The 24417-nt window shown below is 48.6% G+C and overlaps 2 protein-coding genes and 1 non-coding gene across 3 annotated transcripts; 2 read left to right on the plus strand and 1 right to left on the minus strand.

Moving 5' to 3' along the window:
- Positions 1–2589: 2589 nt before the first annotated feature.
- Positions 2590–14769, plus strand: LOC130108071 (tumor protein D54-like). Its single transcript, XM_056274912.1, has 9 exons — positions 2590–2611; positions 3482–3591; positions 3730–3878; positions 4299–4346; positions 4703–4804; positions 12169–12195; positions 13117–13152; positions 14150–14198; positions 14677–14769. Exons 1-9 carry the CDS (start codon positions 2590–2592, stop codon positions 14767–14769), a joined length of 636 nt encoding a protein of 211 aa, XP_056130887.1.
- Positions 14770–17497: 2728 nt separating this feature from the next.
- Positions 17498–17569, minus strand: trnae-cuc (transfer RNA glutamic acid (anticodon CUC)). The gene has a single exon. It is a non-coding gene; the product is annotated as a tRNA-Glu (tRNA).
- Positions 17570–17932: 363 nt separating this feature from the next.
- LOC130107495 (pancreatic progenitor cell differentiation and proliferation factor B-like) lies at positions 17933–21785 on the plus strand. Its single transcript, XM_056274121.1, has 5 exons — positions 17933–18079; positions 20089–20193; positions 20327–20404; positions 20495–20594; positions 21283–21785. The coding sequence occupies exons 2-5, from the start codon at positions 20139–20141 to the stop codon at positions 21413–21415; spliced, it is 366 nt and encodes a 121-aa protein (XP_056130096.1). The 5' UTR covers positions 17933–18079; positions 20089–20138; the 3' UTR covers positions 21416–21785.
- Positions 21786–24417: the final 2632 nt, after the last annotated feature.

Genomic DNA, 24417 nt, shown 5'->3' on the forward strand with positions numbered 1-24417 from the left:
TAGTCTGTACTGACCCTCTAGTCTAGTCGGTGCTGCCCCTCTAGTCTAGTCCGTGCTGCCCCTCTGGTCTAGTCGGTGCTGACCCTCTAGTCTAGTCGGTGCTGACCCTCTAGTCTAGTCTGTACTGACCCTCTAGTCTAGTCGGTGCTGCCCCTCTAGTCTAGTCAGTACTGCCCCTCTAGTCTAGTCGGTGCTGCCCCTCTAGTCTAGTCGGTGCTGACCCTCTAGTCTAGTCTGTACTGACCCTCTAGTCTAGTCGGTACTGCCCCTCTAGTCTAGTCGGTGCTGCCCCTCTAGTCTAGTCAGTACTGCCCCTCTAGTCTAGTCGGTGCTGCCCCTCTAGTCGGCGCTGACCCTCTAGTCTAGTCTGTACTGACCCTCTAGTCTAGTCGGTACTGCCCCTCTAGTCTAGTCGGTACTGACCCTCTAGTCTAGTCGGTGCTGCCCCTCTAGTCTAGTCCGTGCTGCCCCTCTGGTCTAGTCGGTGCTGACCCTCTAGTCTAGTCGGTGCTGACCCTCTAGTCTAGTCTGTACTGACCCTCTAGTCTAGTCGGTGCTGCCCCTCTAGTCTAGTCAGTACTGCCCCTCTAGTCTAGTCGGTGCTGCCCCTCTAGTCTAGTCGGTGCTGACCCTCTAGTCTAGTCTGTACTGACCCTCTAGTCTAGTCGGTACTGCCCCTCTAGTCTAGTCGGTGCTGACCCTCTAGTCTAGTCGGTGCTGCCCCTCTAGTCTAGTCCGTGCTGCCCCTGTAGTCTAGTCGGTACTGACCCTCTAGTCTAGTCGGTGCTGACCCTCTCGTCTATGGTCTGCGCGGTGCAGCGACTCGCCGGGCTGCGTGGGGTCGTGCACGTGTTTTAGTCAGTCAGCGTCTATTGGAGCGAGGCGTTGATACCCGTGCGTGCTGACGGAGCCCTCGTGGAGCAACAGACCAGCCTCCTGCGTCCGTTAGTCCAGCGTGGCCAGAGGGAGTCCGGGCGGCCCGGTAGCTCAGAGGGCGGTCTGGTTCTCCCCGGCGTTCCCTCGCTGACAGCGCTGTAATGGTTCCTCTCGGCTAGCTTTGTTAGCTAACGGGTGGCCTGCTGTCCGTTCACTCTGCCAATGAGCGCGCTGTGTAGCTTGCTATGCTACTTAATTAGCTAGCCTTACACACACACAACTCCGTGTCGGATTCTTCTGCTGCTCACGAAACAGGCAAACACCATCCCGCCGACTTCCCGCCGCCGTCCCACCGACTTCCTCCCGCCGACTTCCTGCCGCCATCTCCCCGCCGCCGTCCCACCGACTTCCTCCCGTCGACTTCCCGCCGATATCCCGCCGCCATCCCGCCGACTTCCTCCCGCCGACTTTCTGCCGCCATCTCCCCGCCGCCATCCCGCCGCCGTCCCACCGACTTCCTCCCGCCGACTACCCGCCGATATCCCGCCGCCATCCCCCAGCCGACTTCCCGCCGCTGTCCCGCCGACTTCCTCCCGCCGACTACCCGCCACCATCTCCCCGCCGCCATCCCACTGACTTCCTCCCGCCGACTTCCCGCCGCCATCCCGCTGACTTCCCGCCGCCATCTCCCCGCCGATATCCCGCCGACTTCCTCCCGCCGACTACCCGCCGATATCCCGCCGCCATCCCCCAGCCGACTTCCCGCCGACTTCCCGCCGCCGTCCCGACAGTCCAGGATTAGAAGGAACGTTACTTGAAACTTTTGGCATTACTTTTTCAACGAAGCCAGCGCACTTCTCCCTCACCCCTCTCGCCCTCTTGCTTCTGAAGGCACGAGTGACGTTTAGCGATCGCAGCCAGTGCCAACAGGAGGGCGCCAGCAACACGATAAAACCTTTCTATAATTAAAGGTCATTAGAACGCTACTCCCTTGGGGACAACGTACTATTTTGACGAACTTCAGCGTATTAACTCGCAGGCGCTTCTTACTCCTGCTACGTCAGCATTATACTTTATATCGCCCCTCTTCACATGACGTCATCTACTAGGTACCTGGGTAGTGGAAGTGATTTTAGATGTGGAGCAGATGGCGTGAGACAATAAATACCTTTTGCTGACGGTATCAATATAGTAACATGTAATACAAATGCTTATATGTCTTATATCTTGGGACTTATTGTTATTATTATCATTATTATTATAATTATTATTATAATTATTATCATTGTTAATTGCATTATTATTATGATTATTATTATTGTCATTATTATTACTATTATTATAATTATTATCATTGTTAATTGCATTATTATTACTATAATAATAAGTATTATTATTATTAATGGTAGTAGTAGTAGTACTAGCAGTAGTAGTAACAGCAGCATTAGTAATAGTAGTAGTAGAACCACTGGTTGTGCTGCTGTTGCCTTTCTTTTCTGTTTTCTTTTGTCGTTACTTTTTTTTGACTGATTGATTGACTGATTGATTGATTGATTGATTGATTGATTGATTGATTGATTGATTGACTGATAGTACAGTGCACATCCTCGTCGTCACCAGGTGTGTGTGCGTGTGCGCGAGTGTGCGTGCGTGCGCACTGAGCGGATCGGAGCCACTGAGCCGCGGTTTCTCCAAAGCGACTCCGAGGTGGAAATGGCGACAATGAACAGACAAGGTAAGAGATCCTTACACACGCCTGGCGGATCCTTACACACGCCTGGCGGATCCTTGCACAACACACGCCTGATGGATCCTTACACACGCCGGACGGATCCTTACACACGCCTGGCGGATCCTTGCACAACACACGCCTGGCGGATCCTTGCACAACACACGCCTGGCGGATCCTTGCACAACACACGCCTCGCGGATCGTTACACACGCCGGACGGATCCTTACACACGCCTGGCGGATCCTTACACACGCCTGGCGGATCGTTACACACGCCTGGCGGATCGTTACGCACAGTGTCCCGCTGCTATGGAGTGGCGTTAACTTGTAGAAATAAGACATGTCGGTAGTTTTATTTGCGCCAGCCTGTAGCGTCAGTCAGCCCGTCTGTGATGGAGATCCCGTCACGCTGGAATGGAGTAAAAGTAGTAGTACGCAGTATTACTGCAGTAGTACCCGTTCTTGTTATCCTGTGTTCTCGTATCACTAAACCCAGCCTTATGACACAGCGTCTTTATACCAACCCTTACAAAAAAAAATAGGATACTTGAAGTTTATTTTATCAAGTAAACTTATGTAAACTTCAAGTGACGTTCAAGTATATGTACTAGTAGTAGTATACTCGTAAGTATATGTAAGTATAATTTTGTTTAGCATACCTCTGATAAGTACTGAAAAAGTATACTCACTGATTTTTTGTTTAGTTTAAAATAAGCGCACTAATATAAACTACTCTTGTGTAAGGGTAAGACCCCCACAGCCACACCTTTTACTTCCAGCTCAGTGGAAATGCCTCCGGTTCACCTGCAGAGGGTTTGTTCATAGTCTAGAAAATAAATTGGTTGTGTTTTTCCACACGTCGCATCTCTCAAAGGTTTCGGTGTGGATTCCTCCATGACCTACTCCTCTGGGATGCAGAGGAACGGAGTCTCATCTGACCTAACGGAGGAGGATCTGGACGATCTGAGGATCGAGCTATCAAAGGTGTCCTTCTTGTAGTCGTCATTAATATTCTATGGCGTAATACTGGCACACGGATGACATGTATATAAAAACACACAACACGTCTGCAGGCTGTGTCTTCGTGACCAGCAAAGCACTGAATTTGCCGTTACACGACAGGTGGAAGAGGAAATTCAGACCCTGCACCAAGTCATTCTGGCCAAAGAGAAATACGCAATGGACATCAAGAGGCAACTGGGTATGAGTCCGCTCGGCAACATCAAGCAGAACCTGGCCAAAGGCTGGCGAGAAGTCCAGACCTCATCGCCGTAAGTGTGTCCACACACACACACACACACACACACACACACACACACACACACACACATATCACAGGCTTAGTTCTGCAATGTACTGTATGACATTAGCATGACGTGCAATGCACTGTATGACATAAATATGGTGTGCAGCTTGTATGACACGATGCACAATATGACAACACGAGTATGACACGGCCTTTGTTGCCATTAATTCACTAGCTAGGTGCTCCATGGCTCCATAAACAAGGGAAAGCTCTTAGTAATCTTGGTGTAAGACCCCCCCCCACCCCCCCACCCCCACCAGTAGCAGAACATTTGCTGCACGTTACCTCAGCAGGGTTACGTAAGCAAGAAATGCACGTTCGCTTAATCTCCCTAAGACACGGCAGTAATCCGCCAGTTTGTGGCTGTTTTTTCCTCTGTTTCCAGGTATCTCACGGCCTCCGCCACCTTGGAGGACATCAGCCACTCCAGCGCGTGAGTGTCGGCGGTCACGGTTGGGGCGGTACTCTAGCATAACTGTATGTGAGGGATCGAGTGGAGGTGAGATCTGACAAAAGTGGTTTTCCAGCCGCACACATGCTACAGGAGGGAACCCTGTGGAACAAGTAATGGGATTAGCTGGGTCAAACAGGATCTGCACTCTGTTAATAGCCACGTAGTCTCCTTCATTAGCACATGGAGCAGCTGTATTAGCGGACAGCAGGCCTCCACAGTAGTCGGCCGCATGTGCTGGAAACGGGAGTGCACAAGGGATCCTCTGTATCTGGATGGATACCAAGGCTAATCAAGTAATCCACAGTGTGTCTGTGTCTGTATATATATATATGTAGGTATAGGAGGACCCAGGATACTCTGTCTCATGCAGGCCAGGTGACTTCTGCTGCTCTGTCCAGTGTGGGTGTAGCCATTACCAGGAGACTGACAGAGATGAGGTACCACGAAATCATCTTTATTCACCCCCTATCACTTTTCAGAAAAAAAAGGGATTGGTAATGGTGTGTAATAACCATGGTCGGTTTCGAATCTTGATTTTGAGCCACAATTAGAAATAGAAATAAAGCATGCAAGCTGAAATCTGCGACTTTTCCCCCGTTATAAATCATCATTTTCTCCATATATATATGATGGAGTCAGGCTCCATAACACTACCAGTCATCTTCACCATGGTTGGAGACTCTCGCCAGTGTCTGTATACCGCTGTTGAGACGTTTTGACTGGGTAGGACCAACACTGGTGCAGCGGGACACGTACGTGTTGGAAAAAACTCCAACAGGATAAAAGACTGAGACGTGATGCTGATGTGTCCATGACAACCAACATGACTGTACAGCAGTGTTAGCTTTGGTCCCAGGATCCATTTTTACAAGGGTGGGACCTGTTTACAGCTGGGCTGACAGCACACCAGCCACTGTGGCTGCTACACCTGTTTTGTAGTCCTGCTACACCTGGTTTGTAGTCCTGCTACACCTGGTTTGTAGTCCCAGAAATCAGACTTAGCGGGTCTGTTTCTCTCTGCCTCCTACACCCACTATATCACAACACTGCTCTACTGGAAGACTGTCTGTCTGTCTGTCCAGCAGAATCAGCACAGCGCCATCACGTTACAAATCGACCAAATAACGAGAAGAGTCACGGATTGCAGCTTTAAAGTTCCTGTACTTTGACTAATGATTCATCCCCTGATCAGACTGAGTAATTGTTGCTTTAGACACAGAATTTCTGATTCTCAAGTTATTCTGCACATTCTCAGACATAACATCGAGGATTGCAAAGACAATGAGAAAAACAGGCGGAATTAGGGCAGCGTGAGGGAGTACAGTGTACAAGCTCCTACTGAGGTGCCCAATTGGGGGTAAACAGAAGGTGGTTTTTGGCGATAGCTCACAAAGATAGATGGAAAGGCAGAAGACCAGCAACAGAGCAAAGAAATACACCTGGATGTTAACTGCAGTTGGTCCTCTAGCACTTTTCATTAACATAAACTATAAAATTCATCTTCTTCGTCTCCTTCTCCTTCTCCTCCTCCTCTTTCAGCTGCTCCCATTAGGGGTTCACCACATCTCCTCCTGTCCTCTGCATCTTCCTCTGTCAAACCAACCACCTGCATGTCCTCCCTCACCACATCCATAAACCTCCTCTTTGGCCTTCCTCTTTCCCTCAAACCAGAAAGGGCTCAGAGCCGACCCTTGATGTGATCCCACCTCCACCTTGAACCCATCCGTCATTCCTACCACACACCTCACCCCTGTCACACTGCCCTCATACGTATCCTGCACCACTCCTACATACTTCTCAGCCACTCCTGACTTCCTCATACAATACCACATCTCCCCATCAACGTCTCTATACTTCTCCATCAACTTCTCTATGCTTCTCCATCAACTTCTCTATACTTCTCCATCAACGTCTCTATGCTTCTCCATCAACTTCTCTATACTTCTCCATCTTGATGGCGGCACGAATTCCCGTTTGCAGCGGCCTCACCCAGTACCGGTGTGGGAAGATGGCGGCGCGAATTCCCGTTTGCGGCGGCCTCTGTGTGAGAATTTTATTCTCGACACACCGTTTTTCAAAGTCAACCAGTCAAGGTCCAATACTTACGAGTCTGATGTGAATAGGTTTATTGTTAGTATCACAAAAATAGGTACAACAATATACCGAGTTGGTCCATGGAGCAACTGAGGCAACCTGTCCAAAGCGATTTCTTTTATACTGGAGCTTGATCTCCCGAACTTACTGCTTGAGGGTTTTCCGGGATATCAGCTGTCCTTCCCCCTGACCTTTCACCTGTTGGAGTATAGTCTTATGTACTGAGGTTTGGTGTTGCATATAGTTATCCAACTCCTGCTGGAGTTGCTCAAGTGGAGGTATGGACCCCTGAGGTATGGTGCTGGCATGGGGCGCCCTGTTAACATCTCATGTGGCAGTGGATGCGTGCTTCTGTTGGTCTGCATTCTCGTGCTCATTAAAGCCAAAGGCGGTGCGTCCACCCAGTTAAGCTTGCCGTTGCTGTCTGCACATATTTTGGCTATTTTTGCTTTCAGGCTGTCATCGGCCCTTTCCACCATCCCCTGTGACTGTGGATGGTCGACGCATCCAAATCGTCGTCTAATTCCCAATACTTTGGTGAGCAGTGCCACTGTTTTTGCTACAAAATGTGCCCCATTGTCTGAACTGATCTTGTCCGGCATGCCGGACCTGGCAAACACCTCTTTACACAAAAACGTTGCATCTGGTTTGGCAGTGGGTATGGCTTCCACCCATCTACTGAATCTGTCTAGCATGTATCTTCTATTTTGCACTTGTGCGATCATGTCCACATAGTCTATCATGAGATGACTGAATGGTCCATCAGGTGGCGGAATGTGCCCAGTTGGTACTGAAAAGGCCTTTCTGTTGTTATATGATGCACATATCTCACAACTGTGTAGTGCGTGGTCCACCATCCCTGCTAAATAAGGTGACCACCAGGCCCTTTGAATCCTTTTTATGACTTCCCACCTTGCGCAATGGTCCTGACCATGAGCATCTGAGGTCAAAGTAATGAAGTGGGTGCCACAAAATGTCCTGCTGGGCCTCTCCACAACCTCTTGTGTGGGCCTTCTGCTGTGTTTTTGATCGCCCCCCTCCCCCTTCTTTTTTTTTAGCCAGACACTTTTCATACACACTGGCTTTGTCTTGTGCTTGTGTGGAGAGCATCGGTGACATCACTTCCCCCTTATCTCATGTCTTCCAGCTCTCATCCCACCAAGGCCATTTCTCCAAATAGCATATAGAGACCTGCTACACTCAGTGAGTCTCCCATACATTCCTCTGCTATCGACCAACGGTCAACAGTAGGCCTTTATTTGTGCACCTGGAGAAGACGCCTTATAAGGCTACCTTTGTTCTGTTACACATGGACTTTAAGCATCTATCCATCCATCCATCCATCCATCCTTTATCCGAACCGCTTATCCTGCTCTTGGGGTCGCGGGATGCTGAGGCTTATCCCAGCAGTCATTGGGTGGCAGGCGGGGAGACACCCTGGACAGACCACCAGGCCATCACAGGGTCAACACACACACATTCACACCTAGGGACAATGTAGTACGGCTGATTCACCTGACCTACATGTCTTTGGACTGTGGGAGGAAACCGGGGAACCCGGAGGAAACCCATACAGACACGGGAAGAACAAGCAAACTCCACACAGAGGATGACCCGGGACGACCCCCAAGGTTGGACTACCCCGGGGCTTGAACCCAGAACCTTTTTGATGTGAGGCGACCGCGCTAACCACTGCGCCACCGTGGCGCCCCAGCATCTATCTAAGCAATGTAGAACAAAGTTAAACATGGCGTAGGTCATACATGGTGAAAGATTGAAATTAAGCAAACATCAAGTATGAATTGCTCTCACAATCCCCCTTTTGATTACTTTTAATCAGCAACAACTCATCCAGATAAAACATCGAATGAAAACACGACAATGGTTCTACATCCTGGGGAACCTCATACAGAAGGACTGTGTGGTCTGTCGGTCGGTTGTAAGCCAACTGGCGTGCATCAGGTTTACATCAACACACTCCATATAAACTCAGCTGTCAGGCAGAAATCACAATTATCCCATGTCCTCTCCAGCCAAACATCTCACCCCACGTTTGACTAGGAATGAGTACAAGACTCGAGAAGTTATCGACACTAACCTGAGCAGACACGTTGAAAACCCCAGTGTTGACATTTGGAAAAAACTTATGTGTTGCAGATGCTTGATTGGAGATGCTTAAACCAATTATTTCCCACACCTCACCCAGCACCGTCCATGCGGTGTCTTTGTCCACGTCTGCGTCTAAGTTTGTGTCTTCGTTTGATGACTGGGAGAGCTTGATCTGCTGTGTCCTGTGGGCCTAGGGACCACGGCCCTGCCCGGAGCTGCGCCCGAAGAGGAAACACCGAGGGCGGTCGGACAGGACATGGAAGCAGGGCAGGCTAAGCTAACTGCTAGCCCATGCAGACCGGCAGTTCTGATAACAACTGATAACAGTTCTAATAACTGGCGGCGGCCTCGCCTAGCGTTGAATGTGTTTTTGGTGTTGTTGTGTCGAGTGCGGGGAGGTGTGTCGAAGGTGTCTGGCTGGGAGAACTGGCATTGGATTGGCTGGGGGAGCCTGGTCTGCTGCGTCTGGTGGGCCCAGGGACCATGGCCCTGCCCAGAGCTGCACCCGAGGAGGAAACACCGAGGGCAGTCTGACAGGACGTGGATGCAGGGCAGGCTAAGCTAACAGCTAGCCCATGCAGACCGGCAGTTCCAACAGCCATCCTGGCATTCACTGTCTTGGACAGTGAAATTTTTCGTTTGGGATATGTTGGACATATGTTTTTGTAGTTTTGTTTCTTTTGTAGTTTGGATAAATGTGTTCTCGTCGTTTGGATATGCGTTTTTGTCTTTGTGTTGCACTGCTGTGGGCTGGGGAAACGATTTTTCGATTCATTTCATGTGCGCAGGTGCATGGAATGAAATGACAAATGTTCCTGATTCCTGAGCCTTCTCAAAGCAAACATCACATCTGTGGTGCTCTTTCCTGGCATGAAACCATACTGCTGCTCGCTGATCATCACCTCTCCTCTTAACCTAGCTTCTGTTACTCTTTCCCATATCTTCAAGCTGTGGCTGATCAACTTTATACCTCTGTAGTTGGTACAGTTCTGCACATCGCCCTTGTTCTTGAAAATCGGTACCAGTATGCTTCTTCTCCACTCCTCAGGCATCCTCTCACTTTCCAAGATTGTGTTAAACAATCTAGTTAGAAACCCCACTGCCATCTCTCCTAAACACCTCCATGTCTCCACAGCATGTTATCTGGACCAACCGCCTTTCCACTCTTCATCCTCCTCATAGCTGCCCTCACTTCCTCCTTGCTAATCCAGTGTACTTCCTGATTCACTACCCCCACTTCATCCTACCACCTCTCTCTCTCATTTTCTTTATTCATCAGCCCTTCAAAGTACTCCTTCCACCTTCTCAACACACTCTCCTCACTTGTCAGCACATTTCCATCTCTATCCTTCATCACTCTCACCTGCTGCACCTCCTTCCCAACTTGCTCCCTCTGTCTAGCCAATCCGTACAAGTCCTTTTCTCCTTCCTTAGTGTTTAACCTCTCATACAACTCACCATACGCCTTTTCCGTTGCCTTTGCCACCTCTCTCTTCGCTTTACACCACATCTCCTTGTACTCCTGTCTACTTTCTTCATCTCTCTGACTATCCCACTTCTTCATTGCCAACCTCTTCCTCTGTTACTTTGCTGTGTACTTCCTCATTCCACCACCAAGTCTCCTTGTCTTCCTTCCTCTGTCCTGATGACACACCAAGTACCTTCCTAGCTGTCTCCCTCACTATTTCTGCAGTGGTTTCCCCGCCATCCGGCAACTCTTCACTACCACCCAGTGCCTGTCTTAACTGCTGCCTGAACTCCACACAACAGTCTTCCTTCTTAAACTTCCACCATTTGATCCTTGGTTCTGCCTTCACTTTCTTCCTCTTCTTGGTCTCCAAAGTCATCCTACAGACCACCATCTGATGCTGTCTAGCTCCGTCCTCACCTGTCACCACCTTGCAGTCTTCAATCCCTTTTAGATCACACCTCCTACTTAAGATATAGTCCACCTGTGTGCACTTTCCTCCACTCTTGTATGTCACCCTGTGTTCCTCCCTCTTCTTGAAATATGTATTCACCACAGCCATTTCCATCCTTTTCGCAAAATCCACCACCATCTGTCCTTCCACATTTCTCTCCTTGACTCCATACCTTCCCATCACCTCCTCATCACCTCTGTTCCCTTCACCAACATGTCCATTGAAGTCCGCTCCAATCACCACTCTCTCCTCCTTGGCTACCCTCTCCACCACGTCGTCCAACTCGCTCCAGAATTCTTCTTTCTCGTCCATCTCACACCCAACTTGCGGGGCATATGCGCTGATAACATTCATCATCGCACCTTTGATTTCCAGCTTCATACTCTTCTTCACTCTGTCTGACACTCTCTTCGCCTCCAGCACACTCTTGACATACTCTTCCTTCAGAATTACCCCTACCCCATTTCTCCTCCCATCCACACCACGGTAGAAGAGTTTGAACCCACCTCCGATGCTCCTGGCCTTACTCCCCTTCCACCTGGTCTCTTGCACACACAGCACCTTCCTTCTCGTCATAGTGCCAACATTCAAAGTTCTGACTCTCACCTGCACACTCCACCCCTTCCTCCTCTCCTGCTGCCTCTGGACATGCCTTCCCCCTCACCTTTTCCTTCACTCAACACTAGCATAGTTTCCACCGACACCCTGCTACAGGCATGTCGAGTGTGTAACACACTCTGCTGGCCAACAGTACCGGTGGTGGTCGTTGGTAACCTGGGCCTCGACCAATCTGATGGAAGTCTGATTTATGATCTGCATATTTGATATGGCAAAGGTTTTACGCCGGACTCCCGGCTTGGGACCGGCGCTAAGAATGCATTGGCCTGTGCATCCTCAGTGGCTGGGTTATGGTATAGTGGTATAGTGGTAAAATACTACACACTATATAACACACGTATACTATCAAATACCAACAAGTAGAATTATAAAGTATGACTAATGTCAGAATATTAGTGATGTTGCAGGAAGTTGTGAGTCCCTTTTGTCCTCAGTTACGTTTCTGTTCCCTCAGTGCTGATGTGCTTTTTCTAGTTTTAACTTCTTTCCATGAACTAAAAATCACCCAATGTTTTGCATTTGATATCTCAACAACGAAAACACCGACACAGGTGTTTTTGCAATCAAAATCAGAATCCTTTCATTAACCTAGTACATGTGCATTATTGCATACATGTGAAGTACTCCCAGTGTCTCAGCTGGGACATGACAGCTAAAGTAGTACTGTGAGTATACACAGTGTACACAGTGCAGGCGTGTTTTAGATACTATCACACTAACTAAGTCTGTCGCTCAATCCCTACCGCAGAGGTTTTGTTCTGATAACATGCTGGTGCCGCCCGTCACAGGACGTCCCTGTCAAGGTTACAGATCTCAACCTGGTGTCCTTGTTTAGCCGGTAAACAATGGGCATAATCCAATCAACTCCAGTGGGTCTGAAGTTGCGCAACCAGATCTGATTAGTCGGTTGTTCCCCGTCTGTTGTTCCCCGTCTGTTGTTCCCCGTCTGTTGTTCTCCGTCTGTTGTCCTCAGCGGTGGGAAAAGAGCAGCAGCTCTCACGTCATTTGTGTCTCTAACCAGTTTTCTGTTTTTACCCCGAATGCCTCCGGCTGAACAGAGCTCTGCCCCTTCCAAACCCGCCACGGTAAGAACATGTTAACTGCTGGGTCAGCCCTGTGTCCCCTCAGCCCTGTGTCTCCTCAGCCCTGTGTCCCCTCAGCCCCGTGTCCCCTCAGCCCTGTGTCTCCTCAGCCCTGTGTCTCCTCAGCCCTGTGTCCCCTCAGCCCTGTGTCCCCTCAGCCCTGTGTCTCCTCAGCCCTGTGTCTCCTCAGCCCTGTGTCCCCTCAGCCCTGTGTCCCCTCAGCCCTGTGTCTCCTCAGCCCTGTGTTCCCCTCAGCCCTGTGTCCCCTCAGCTCTGTGTCCCCTCAGCCTTGTGTTCCCCTCAGCCCTGTGTCCCCTCAGCCTTGTGTCCCCTCAGCCCTGTGTCCCCTCAGCCCTGTGTCCCCTCACCCCTGTGTCCCCTCAGCCCTGTGTCCCCTCAGCCCTGTGTCCCCTCAGCCCTGTCTCCACTCAGCCCTGTGTCCCCTCAGCCCTGTGTCCCCTCAGCCCTGTGTCCCCTCAGCCATGTGTCCCCTCAGCCTTGTGTCCCCTCAGCCCTGTGTCCCCTCAGCCTTGTGTCCCCTCAGCCCTGTGTCCCCTCAGCCTTGTGTCCCCTCAGCCCTGTGTTTCCTCAGCCCTGTGTCCCCTCAGCCCTGTGTCCCCTCAGCCCCGTGTCCCCTCACCCCTGTGTCCCCTCAGCCCTGTGTCCCCTCAGCCATGTGTCCCCTCAGCCTTGTGTCCCCTCCGCCCTGTGTTCCTCATAAGGGTTTAGGGAACATAGACATGCTTCCCTGGCGCTCATGCTTTACATCAAGGCATCAATAAAATGCAAGCAACTCGTTAGCATATGTTTAAGTCCAATTAGTAAAGTTAGCTGTTATGCTGCAGTGCAATGCCTTATGTTCTTGTTGTTATGTGTCTCATAAAACCTCCCTTCTGTCTTCTGTCTCCCCTGGCCCTGGCAAAGACCGCTGAGTCAGAACATGAGCGTACCTTCCATGAGGTAAAGTTGAAGGCATGTGATGAGGTGTCCCTGACAGGACCCGTCTTAATGTTTGCTGACGTCCGTAAGAGGTTTACTTAAGCCGTCCTGTCTGTTGTTTACCTGGCGATGGCACACGAACCCACGCCTGTTTCCAATCAGTCTCCCAGATACGCTGGGCCACGGCCACCCCCCGTGTCGCCGCACGCTTTCAGACTTTTCTGTCAGTCTCCGCTGAGGTGGCCAATGGTGGCCAAGCCACGCAGGAATATAGGTTAGAAGAAGCTCCTCAAACGCCAAACTACAACCAACGCCGTCACCCCCAGCTTACGGTGTTGAGCTGTGGCAGAGACAGTCGGGATGAATCTCTTCTTACTGTCCTCTGATGAGCGCTATGACCCGTCAGAACTCCTCGTTTTGGCGTAGATGTCAGACAACAAAAAACATCTCGAATTGCCTTTGAAAATGATATTGTGACGGGCGTCCGGGTGGCGTGGCGGTCTATTCCGTTGCCTACCAGCACGGGGATCACAGGTTCGAATCCCCGTGTTACCTCCGGCTCTGTCGGGCGTCCCTACAGACACAACTGGCCGTGTCTGCGGGTGGGAAGCCGGATGTGGGTGTGTGTCCTGGTCGCTGCACTAGCGCCTCCTCTGGTCGGTCGGTTGGGGCGCCTGGGGGGGAATAGCATGAAGCGGCTGGTGACTCCACATGTATGGGAGGAGGCATGTGGTAGTCTGCAGCCCTCCCCGGATCAGCAGAGGGGGTGGAGTAGAGACCGGGGTGGCTCGGAAGAGTGGGGGTAATTAGCTAAGTACAGTTGGGGAGAAAAAGAAGGGGTGGTGGCGGTGGCGGTGGTGGTGGTGGTGGTGGGGTATTGTGATGCAACGTGCAGGTGGAGGGGTTAACCAGTTGAGAAGCAGGATTAGCTAAAAACTTAACCTGGGCGTGAAAGCCACGCCGGCACGAGGCGACGCCTCAGCTGAACCCTGTGGTTTCTGCTCCTGCTCCCCTGCAGACATTCCTCCACCTTCAAGTCTTTCGAGGAGCTGGTCGACAACGTGAAGGTGAGTTTGTGACGGGAGCACGCCGAGTTATCGATAGCGTCAAGATCAGCAAGTCAGCCAGTCGCTCCTATTTTATGTGCAAGGGGGAAGGTGTAGACTGCCTCGTCACGACTCCCCTGGGTTTACCTTCCCCCGCTGCCAGTCAGGCTACTCCACAAAGCCGTAGCAGAGGGTGGATATAATGGCAGGCTTCATTAGGTGACGGTGTATTATATTATTCACCTCTTTTAAACTGCCACTCTCTCTTTTCTATTACCCCCAGTGTCTGCTGTTGTGATATTTATTGCCCCCCCCCCCATTTCAGCCTATAGAGGTCACCATGCGGGCGGTGTTGTGTGGAGGTCATGGGGTGTGGTGTGATGGATGAGTGTGTGTGTGAACGAGAGATTATTATGCGGGGTAAGTATGCGTGCTGCAGCATCCTCGTTTTGCCAATTTGAGACCGCCGACGTTGACCCTTGACCCTACAACCTCACAGGGGAAGGTGACCGGCGGCCAGGCGAGTGACGGAAACGCCTCTGGGTTCGAGAGAAGGTCCTCGCGTCGCAGCTCCCGAGACGGTCCCTTCTGAGGGGCCGGGGGACGAGGCCCTGACGGGAGGCGTAGAGCCGCGGCGCTCCTGTGGCCCCGGCCCCGGCGATCCCACGGGTTATATAGGACGAGCCGTGTGTCTAAACCTACATGTCTAAGTAGTCTGTTGCTGTTGTTGCGTGTTTGAGTGTGATTTTCGAGTTGTCGTCACGTCAAAGTGGAACCGGAGTACTGACGTTTAGCAGCAAGCGTCCGCTGACGTAGAACTGGGACACGGCGCCCGTCTCTTTTTTGTTCAAAAGGGACGAATTTGACTGATGTAAAGTATTTTTTGTACTCTCATATTTTTCAATTAAAGTTAATTTAATGGCGTACGGCGTCTTCTGGCACTTCTTCAACGTCCCCACAACCAGGTTAGGTGGTATTGCCGCCCGCAGTAATACTTGGCCCTGAAATAGTGGAACGGATCCTGGTCTCCGTACGGAGCTGCTGAGGTTTCCCCCCTCCATTAAGAAAGGCCCTAAAACCTCAACCTCGTCCAGACCGACCTCAACCTCTAACCTCTCTGCTGGCGATTTGCAGATAATATAGATCATCTCATACTACTATGATATCCGCACTGAGACACTGCCATCGTCAGTGTGTAGTACCACTGTGCCTGCTCTTATAGCAGTGATATGTGTGTTATACTGGTATGTGTCAATGTACATCTACTTTGTACTTTGATTCTCCTATTAACTGCCTCTTGATGATCTAAGACACACTTACTCTAGATGAACCCGACATGACATGACATGACATGACATGACATGGCATGACATGACATGACATGACATGCACTCTTGGCTATGATATAATTGCTACTTATGTAGCAAATGTACTACTACACCTTCATGTAGCACTAATATCTACTTTGTACTTTGATTCTCCTATTAACTGCCTCTTGATGATCTAAGACACACTTACTCTAGATGAACCCGACATGACATGACATGACATGACATGACATGGCATGGCATGGCATGACATGACATGACATGGCATGACATGACATGACATGACATGACATGGCATGACATGACATGACATGACATGACATGACATGCACTCTTGGCTATGATATAATTGCTACTTATGTAGCAAATGTACTACTACACCTTCATGTAGCACTAATATCTACTTTGTACTTTGATTCTCCTATTAACTGCCTCTTGATGATCTAAGACACACTTACTCTAGATGAACCCGACATGGCATGACATGACATGACATGACATGGCATGACATGACATGCACTCTTGGCTATGATATAATTGCTACTTATGTAGCAAATGTACTACTACACCTTCCTGTAGCACTAATATCTACTTTGTACTTTGATTCTACTATTAACTGCCTCTTGATGATCTAAGACACACTTACTCTAGATGAACCCGACATGACATGACATGACATGACATGACATGACATGCACTCTTGGCTATGATATAATTGCTACTTATGTAGCAAATGTACTACTACACCTTCATGTAGCACTAATATCTACTTTGTACTTTGATTCTCCTATTAACTGCCTCTTGATGATCTAAGACACACTTACTCTAGATGAACCCGACATGACATGACATGACATGACATGACATGACATGCACTCTTGGCTATGATATAATTGCTACTTATGTAGCAAATGTACTACTACACCTTCATGTAGCACTAATATCTACTTTGTACTTTGATTCTCCTATTAACTGCCTCTTGATGATCTAAGACACACTTACTCTAGATGAACCCCACATGGCATGACATGACATGACATGACATGGCATGACATGACATGACATGACATGACATGCACTCTTGGCTATGATATAATTGCTACTTATGTAGCAAATGTACTACTACACCTTCATGTAGCACTAATATCTACTTTGTACTTTGATTCTCCTATTAACTGCCTCTTGATGATCTAAGACACACTTACGCTAGATGAACCCGACATGACATGACATGACATGACATGACATGACATGCACTCTTGGCTATGATATAATTGCTACTTATGTAGCAAATGTACTACTACACCTTCATGTAGCACTAATATCTACTTTGTACTTTGATTCTCCCATTAACTGTCTCTTGATGATCTAAGACACACTTACTCTAAATGAACCCAACATGACATGACATGGCATGACATGACATGACATGACATGACATGCACTCTTGGCTATGATATAATTGCTACTTATGTAGCAAATGTACTACAACACCTTCATATAGCACTAATATGATACGTAGTTCACTGTCGACTCTGTGCATAACTGTAGTCCACTGACTTCCGGTTTCTACTGCAGCGGTCATACCAGTTTCCTGTTTGTTGGCGTGCGCTGTTCACGACGACATGTTTTTCGCGATGCCTGCAGGATTCACCATGGATAAATGTCAACCACATGCACACAACTGTCGACGAACTTTCACCTGCACCTACCAGCAGACGGGCGAGAAGTTTCAAGTTGTACTTATGGTAAATCTTGCGGGCATCGCGAAAAAGATGCCATTGTGAACAGCACGCGCCAACAAACAGGAAACTGGTATGACCGCTGCAGTAGAAACCGGAAGTCAGTGGACTACAGTTATGCACAGAGTCCATCGTATGTGCAAACCGCTGACACTCTTGAGTCACTTCCGGGTGAAAGTGTGTACCAAATGACCTGGTGTGAATATAAAATGTGCAGTAATACAGACGGGGGAAAAGAAAAAAGGTGGTGTTCCCTGACCGGGAATCGAACCCGGGCCGCGGCGGTGAGAGCGCCGAATCCTAACCACTAGACCACCAGGGAAGCTGGGAAAGCTACCGTAAAGCAGTTCTACATAGCATAGTGGTACCCCGTTGGCGTTTTTGACTCGATAAATTTGAGCTATTGCGAACTAACTTGCAGACCGGGCGGTCATTATTTGGGGCAGAATATTCACACAGTTACGGTGCCCCACCCTGCGTTTGACGTGCCGTGGCCACGATCCCAGCTTGCTGACAATATTTAGAAAGTGAAAGAAACGGCGCCAGAACACCCCCCCACCCCCCGTCCGTCTCTCGAGCCATTTCCCCGCCCACTTGCCCCTCCCCCTCCCCTCATCAGCCCCCGCCCCTTTCTGCCCTGAGCCCTTATAAAGACGCTCGTCCCGGTCTGGCGGCAGACGGGCTACAGGCGCCGGAGGTCGGAGTGTCGAGCTGAACCCACAGATGGGCAGTAGTAAGAGTTAGTCCTCCCCCCCAACTTCTCCAACACCTCGCTGATCCGCTGCCGAGCCGCCTTCGGTGAGAACATCTCCACCCTGCCAGGGACTCCGAGGTAAGTCTGCACTCGTACTTATATCTTCACTTTTTAAACCTACTATGGGAGGCTTTGGACCTCTACACTGCTAAGCTTATACATATACATATACACATATGTATATGTGTGTGTATATACACACACACACATATATATATGCATATATATATATACATATATGTATGTATATATATGTATCTTGTGTAGATGTGTAACTTCGTATGTGATCCAGTTCAACTCTGATGATGAAGATCATGATGATGATGATGATGATGAGCTCTAAAACTGACTCATTAGGATGAACAATGTCAAAAAGCTCCTAATCAGCAGCAATAATAATGGTAATAATAATGATAATAATAATGTTATTTGCGGGCGCCTTACAGCAGACAGTGAAGACCCGGCAGCACCGTGTCAGACAGCATAAGGTCAGAACCAAGCAGGGTGACAATAAAACCTGAGCAAGTCAGTCGGTGAGCTGCAGGTTATTTGGCCTCTTCTTGCCACCAAGTCTTCAATGCACCCAACTGTCCGGCGTGGCGCTTCTCCCCTCAGCTCCCGTCCAGGTCCCCTGCACCTCCAGTCTCCTCGGAGAAGACGGAGGCGTGAGGAACTGGGCTGTTTTTGCAGGGAGAAGCAGCATCCCTGACTGTTAGACTACACCAGTGAAGGAGTCGCATATATATATATATATATATATATATATATATATATATATATATATATATATATATATATATAAAAAGGCAATTGCAATTCTGATTTTTTGTGGATAATTTCGTCTGCACTGCCCAGAAGCAGCTGCTGAATCCACAAGTATCGGAGGAGGCACGTGTGGTAGTCTGCAGGCAGAAATATTCAGCGGGGCCGGGGTGGAGGTGGACTCCGCTTGCCTTTAGATAACGACAGACCCGGTCGTAGTGCTCATCCGTTTGCCCTTCCACCGGTCTTGCCGTCTGGACTGTGTGGTGCAGGTAAGTGTTAGCTGCCCCCTGAAATCCCTGCAGCCATCTGGAGCTTGCCCGGTCTTATCTGTCTGGAGCTGCAAGCGACGCAGCATCTGGCAGATTCCCAGCCTACTTAAGGCCGAGACTTACAAATAAACCTTTCACGGTGCAAAGGTGGAGACTATAACAACATCCGTCCGCCCCCCCCCCCCGGTTCTGTTTAGAGGGCGAAGGCCTTTTGCTGCTTCTTCAGTCCTCCGGGAGAGACACCTAGCTTGGCTTGAATTCTCTTTTCAGCCTACGAAATGCTTGAAACTCCTTAGTGATGTGTGTTTATTTATAACCCACCACCGATCACGATCACGCAGTCAGTCCGTGCACTGGCCTGTCAGTTTTCTGGACCCCCCCCCACACGCCACAGACGTTCCACTCATGCTGGTCCAGTAAGGGGACACCGGATTCCCGGTGCCGGTCGCCCTGACACTCAGGAATGAAGAGTCGCTGCTCAGAGGTCACGGATGCTTCCAGACTGGCTGTCAGAGAAACGTGTCCTGGCTGACACACTTTCTAGGGAAGCTGTCACGGGGGGGTGGAGGCGGCCTGTCACGTTTCACCCGTCTCCATATGCCCGCGAGGCCTCCCTGCACCGGCTCCACCAGCAAGGCACGCGGGAAGTGTGATGGGGGGTTTCCTGTTTGGTGTCGAGTTCAGGTTTCGGGTCCTTGTAAACACTCAAGAAGAACTCTAATGAGCCAGAACGGTGAATACGAGAGAGCAGAGGAGCTAAAATCTTCTTCACATATTCGTTTCTCGGGCTCGGTCAAAACCGGACATGCTCGTACGATCCAAACGACAACAGCAGACAGCAAAATACCAACACAATACCAACAAAATGCCAACAAAATACCAACAAAATGAAAAAGGGAAAACAAATTTAAACGGAATGAATTCATACAGGATGTCAAAACAGCTGCAGCTTAATTTCACGTTGTTCCTACTGTAATAATATATCAGGGCTGCATATTTCCCCCTCTTCTCCCTCTCTCTCTCTCTCTCTCCCCCTCTCTCTCTCCTCTAAAGGTCACCATTCCCCCCAGCTTCAAGCAGATTTCCACATAAGGCCGGAGAAAATGGCAGCAATTCCATCAAGCGGCTCCCTCATCGCCACCCACGATTACTACAGGAGTGAGTGAACTGTTGCTCTTTATGCTTTCTGCCCTCCTCCACCCAGAGGAAACACCGTCACGTGTGTTTTCAGTCAGCTTTCATTCCTCCGCTGGGTCCTCGAATCTTGCTGAAGTGCCGTCTCTCATTTCAGGGCGTCTGGGGTCCACCTCCAGCAGCAGCTCCTGTGGGAGCTCCGAGTACACGGGGGAGGTCATCCCTCACCATCCAGGTAGGCGGAGGGCGAATCAGCCTGGACTCGTTTTGACCATTTATTCTCAGGTCTCCCCCGTTTCCCATCTTAATTCTGGTTTTTCTGCAGGACTGCCACGACAGGACTCTGGACACTGGTGGGCCTCTTTCTTCTTCGGGAAGCAGAACCAGAACCAGCCTAGCATGCACAACGGCGCTGAGTCCGAGAAGTGAGTTCATATCCAAGTGTGGGACAAGAGCTAAATGAAAACGAGTCCGCCGCTGTGTGCTCCCCCACATGGTTATCTGGACCGGTAGCCATGAGGCTTACTTACTGAGGATTTATAAGTGGTGACTAATCACGTTGTGAAAAGCTAATAACTTATTGCATTATTAATCAATACTAAGATATTGTAATGCATTGATAGAGAGACTTTTGGGTTGCCAGGTTGGGAGCTCATATTTTATCGATAGGACAGAGTCTCCACAGACTTTCCTCAGAAACCACATGATTAGACAAACATAGTCAAACTATTAGCCGCTACCCTAACCCAACACTTAAAAACACCTGATCGGTGTTTGCCACACTACTTTGTAAAAATCAACTTTTGCAGATGAATTGTACGACATTTTCAAGTCATTTTGTTTGGACATCGCTCAGTAAGAATGTGAATCGACAGTCCTGACTGGTCACGTGGTTTCTGAGAGAATTTCTACGGAGACTCAATCATAATATATAAAATGTGGGCTCCCAACCTGGCAACCCAGAAAGTCTTTTTATTAATTTGTTAAAACACATTATTATCAACCATAAATAGTCATTACTAACCACGTATGAACCCTTTACAAAGTAGTATGCCTTGACGTGTCGTATCTTGACCTCATTTCTAAACGTACCTTTGCTTCTCTGTGCTACAGGAACAGAACCTACACAGTGGCCAACGGTCAGGTCACTTGTATCGCCAGGGAAATGGTCTTGAAGAAGCAGCTGAGCGAGAGCAGTGAGCACGCAAAGTTTGAGGCGACAACCCCTCCACCACCTTCCTCCTAAGGGTTCCCTCCATCCCTTCATCCACCCCCATACATCCATTTCCATACATCCACCTTCATGCATCCACCCCATACATCCATCCTCATACGTCCACCTCCCATACCCCCCCCCCCATATATCCTGGCCCGGCCACCCATGAAACAGTTCACTACTGAAGATGGAGATGACGGCGGCTTGTTTTTATACTTGTAGTAGATGAGATATTTTTCCTCTATGTTCATATATATATATATGTATATATATATATATATGTATAATGTACCTTTTTACTATGACCTAAAAAAGACTAATCAAATGTATAGAGTTTTTTTGCATTTCTTGTCATTTGTGACGTGGTTCGCTGTTAAATAAAATGCTTGCTACATTAGTACTTGTGTGTTGCCATGTGTTTTGTTCATTGCTAGCAACTGCTGTTAAATTATCATCAACCAGTTGTGAAGAGAAACATACAATGTGTGACATACTGTGGCCATTTTGTTGACTGAAGCTATTGTCTCTTTTGGGTACACATTATATTAGCCTTCATCATCTGGAAACAACAGCATCAGACATTAAACGTTAAGTTCTGCAGCATCCTCTGTCTCTGGGGAAGAACTCCTCGTCCTCCTTCACCTCACTGCAGCCTTTAATACAATATCCCATCGGCTTCTCATGGATCGTCTGGCTAGCAGTGGAGTTGGGGGCACTGTGTATCAGTGGTTTGATTCCTACCTTACAGACAGGACACAGTTTGTACAAACTCAGAATTAGCAGTCAGAGAGTCTGAGAATCCCTCATGGAGTTCCACAGCGTTCAGTGTTGGGGCCACTTGTTTATTATTTACCTCCTCCCTCTTGGCCACATCTTCCAGCACTATAGTGTCCATTGCCACTGCTATGCTGATGATACACAGCTTTATGTGTCCACTAAGCCCACTTCCACTCTCTCCTCCAGTACCCTCACTGCTTGTCTCCATGATATACAGATATGGCTAACAATTAACTGAAATTCAACAGTAGTAAAACTGAGCTACTCCTCATTGGCGCTAAGTCTACTAATATTTGCTCAATACCCATTGTTGGAGCCACCATACCTGTCTCTGCTCAGGCCGAGAGCCTCGGTGTTATCCTAGATAGTACCCTTTCCTTTTCCAGTCATATAAACAATGTCTCCCGGATTGCCTTTTTTCCCCATCTGTGAAACATCTCCAGACTACATCCTGCTTTAACACAACACTCCGTGGAAGGAAGTCTTAGTCAATGCTTTGGTCACATCCCACATTGACTACTGCACTGTGATCCTGGCAGGCATCCCCAACAAACTTATTCACTGACTTCAACTCACCCAGAGTTCTGCATTCCGGATTATTACACATTCAAAGTCCACTGACCATGTCCCCCCCCTGCTGATTCAATTACACTGGCTTCCTGTGTCACAGTAGCCTGGGTGGGGTTCGAACCCAGGATCTTTTTGCTGTGAGGCAATGGTGCCAACCACTGGGCCGCCGTGCCACCTTATCAAATTCAGTAAAAACAGCATCAAATTCATCTTTCTTTCCAACACCTGCTGATCTATGCTCCATTAATTACTGTGTGTCTTATTGTCGATTGCACTTTTTTACTGCTTTGTTTTATTGTATTTAATGTAGGCCAGGGCTAGTCAACCACTTTCTTATGAGGGCCAACTCATTCAAACGTAAATGGTAAGAGGGCCAAACTTTTTTTCAGAGTAATTTTCAGCTCTTAGCACTTACATGTGAACATGAAAAACAACACTAAATAAATACCCTTAATACTGTGTATCAAAAGTGTTTATTAACAATGTGTTTATGTAGCATACAAAATAGGGCAGTCATTATGTATGAAATGACTGCCCTATATACATCCATCCATTCGTTATTAAACTGGCGATTTCCATTGCCAACTTTCCTCTTTTTCAGTGTGGACGGCGACATTTTGAGGTTCTTTTGTTTGCTAGTTAGCAGCAGCAAGCAGGTTGGCGCGGCCCACTCGCTAGCTTGGCAGCTGGTGGCGCGCACATAGGGAGTGTCGGGAGCAGTTAGGAGCGGGACAAAGCAGTCTCCCATTGGAGGAGATGGAATGGGAGCGCATTCTTGCCCTAAAACAGATTTTTCTTCGAGGGAAAATGCATTAGGATTTTTAATGTTCTAATAAAAATTGATCAAAGGGCCGGAAAAAATAATACTCGCGGGCCGGATTTGGCCCGCGGGCCACCAGTTGACTAGGCCCGATGTAAGATGACCTTGAATGTCATGAAAGGCGCCTTTAAATAAAATGTTTATTATACTATTATCTCATTATTATTATTATTATCATATAACTTAAAATGCCTTAAGGGCTTACACAACATGTTGTTTTCATGTAATGCAGACGGTGGGCAAACAAAAAGCCTGTTTTCATTGCTTCCTGGGAAAGCAGGTAGCCTGCTTGCTCAGTGGAGATCATCTGGTTAGTGATGATGTGATGAGGGACAGCTGCTCCTGTGACTAATACAGTTTAGACAAGACCTCCCTCACCCGAGTCTGGATGTAGGTCAGCCACTGTGGAAAACAGCCTGACAGAGCCCTTTCGTAATGAAGGACCCGGGAAGAGGTCATGCCAGTTACACAAAATGTAAATTCATATCCGCTATGAGTTAGAAAATTAATTATTTCCATATGAAAGTTATCCGTTTGGTTACTATTAACGTTCAACACTGAAAATGTAAAAAAGCAGGGACTGGTTGCAGGTTAACATACAGGAAACCTTCAGAATGACATCTGAAGGCAAGAAGAAACCCTCCAAATCCTTGAACAAAACTGCAAAATACAGGATTCATCATTTGAAACGAAGAGGCCACTTGCTAGCTATCAGTTCCTGCCTGGAAACACACACAGCTATACAGTTACACACACAGCTAGCTACACAGTTACACACACAGCTATACAGTTACACACACAGCTAGCTACACAGTTACACACACAGCTATACAGTTACACACACAGCTAGCTACACAGTTACACA

This window comes from Lampris incognitus, chromosome 2 (assembly GCF_029633865.1).
Source record: "Lampris incognitus isolate fLamInc1 chromosome 2, fLamInc1.hap2, whole genome shotgun sequence".
Lineage (NCBI taxonomy): Eukaryota > Metazoa > Chordata > Actinopteri > Lampriformes > Lampridae > Lampris > Lampris incognitus.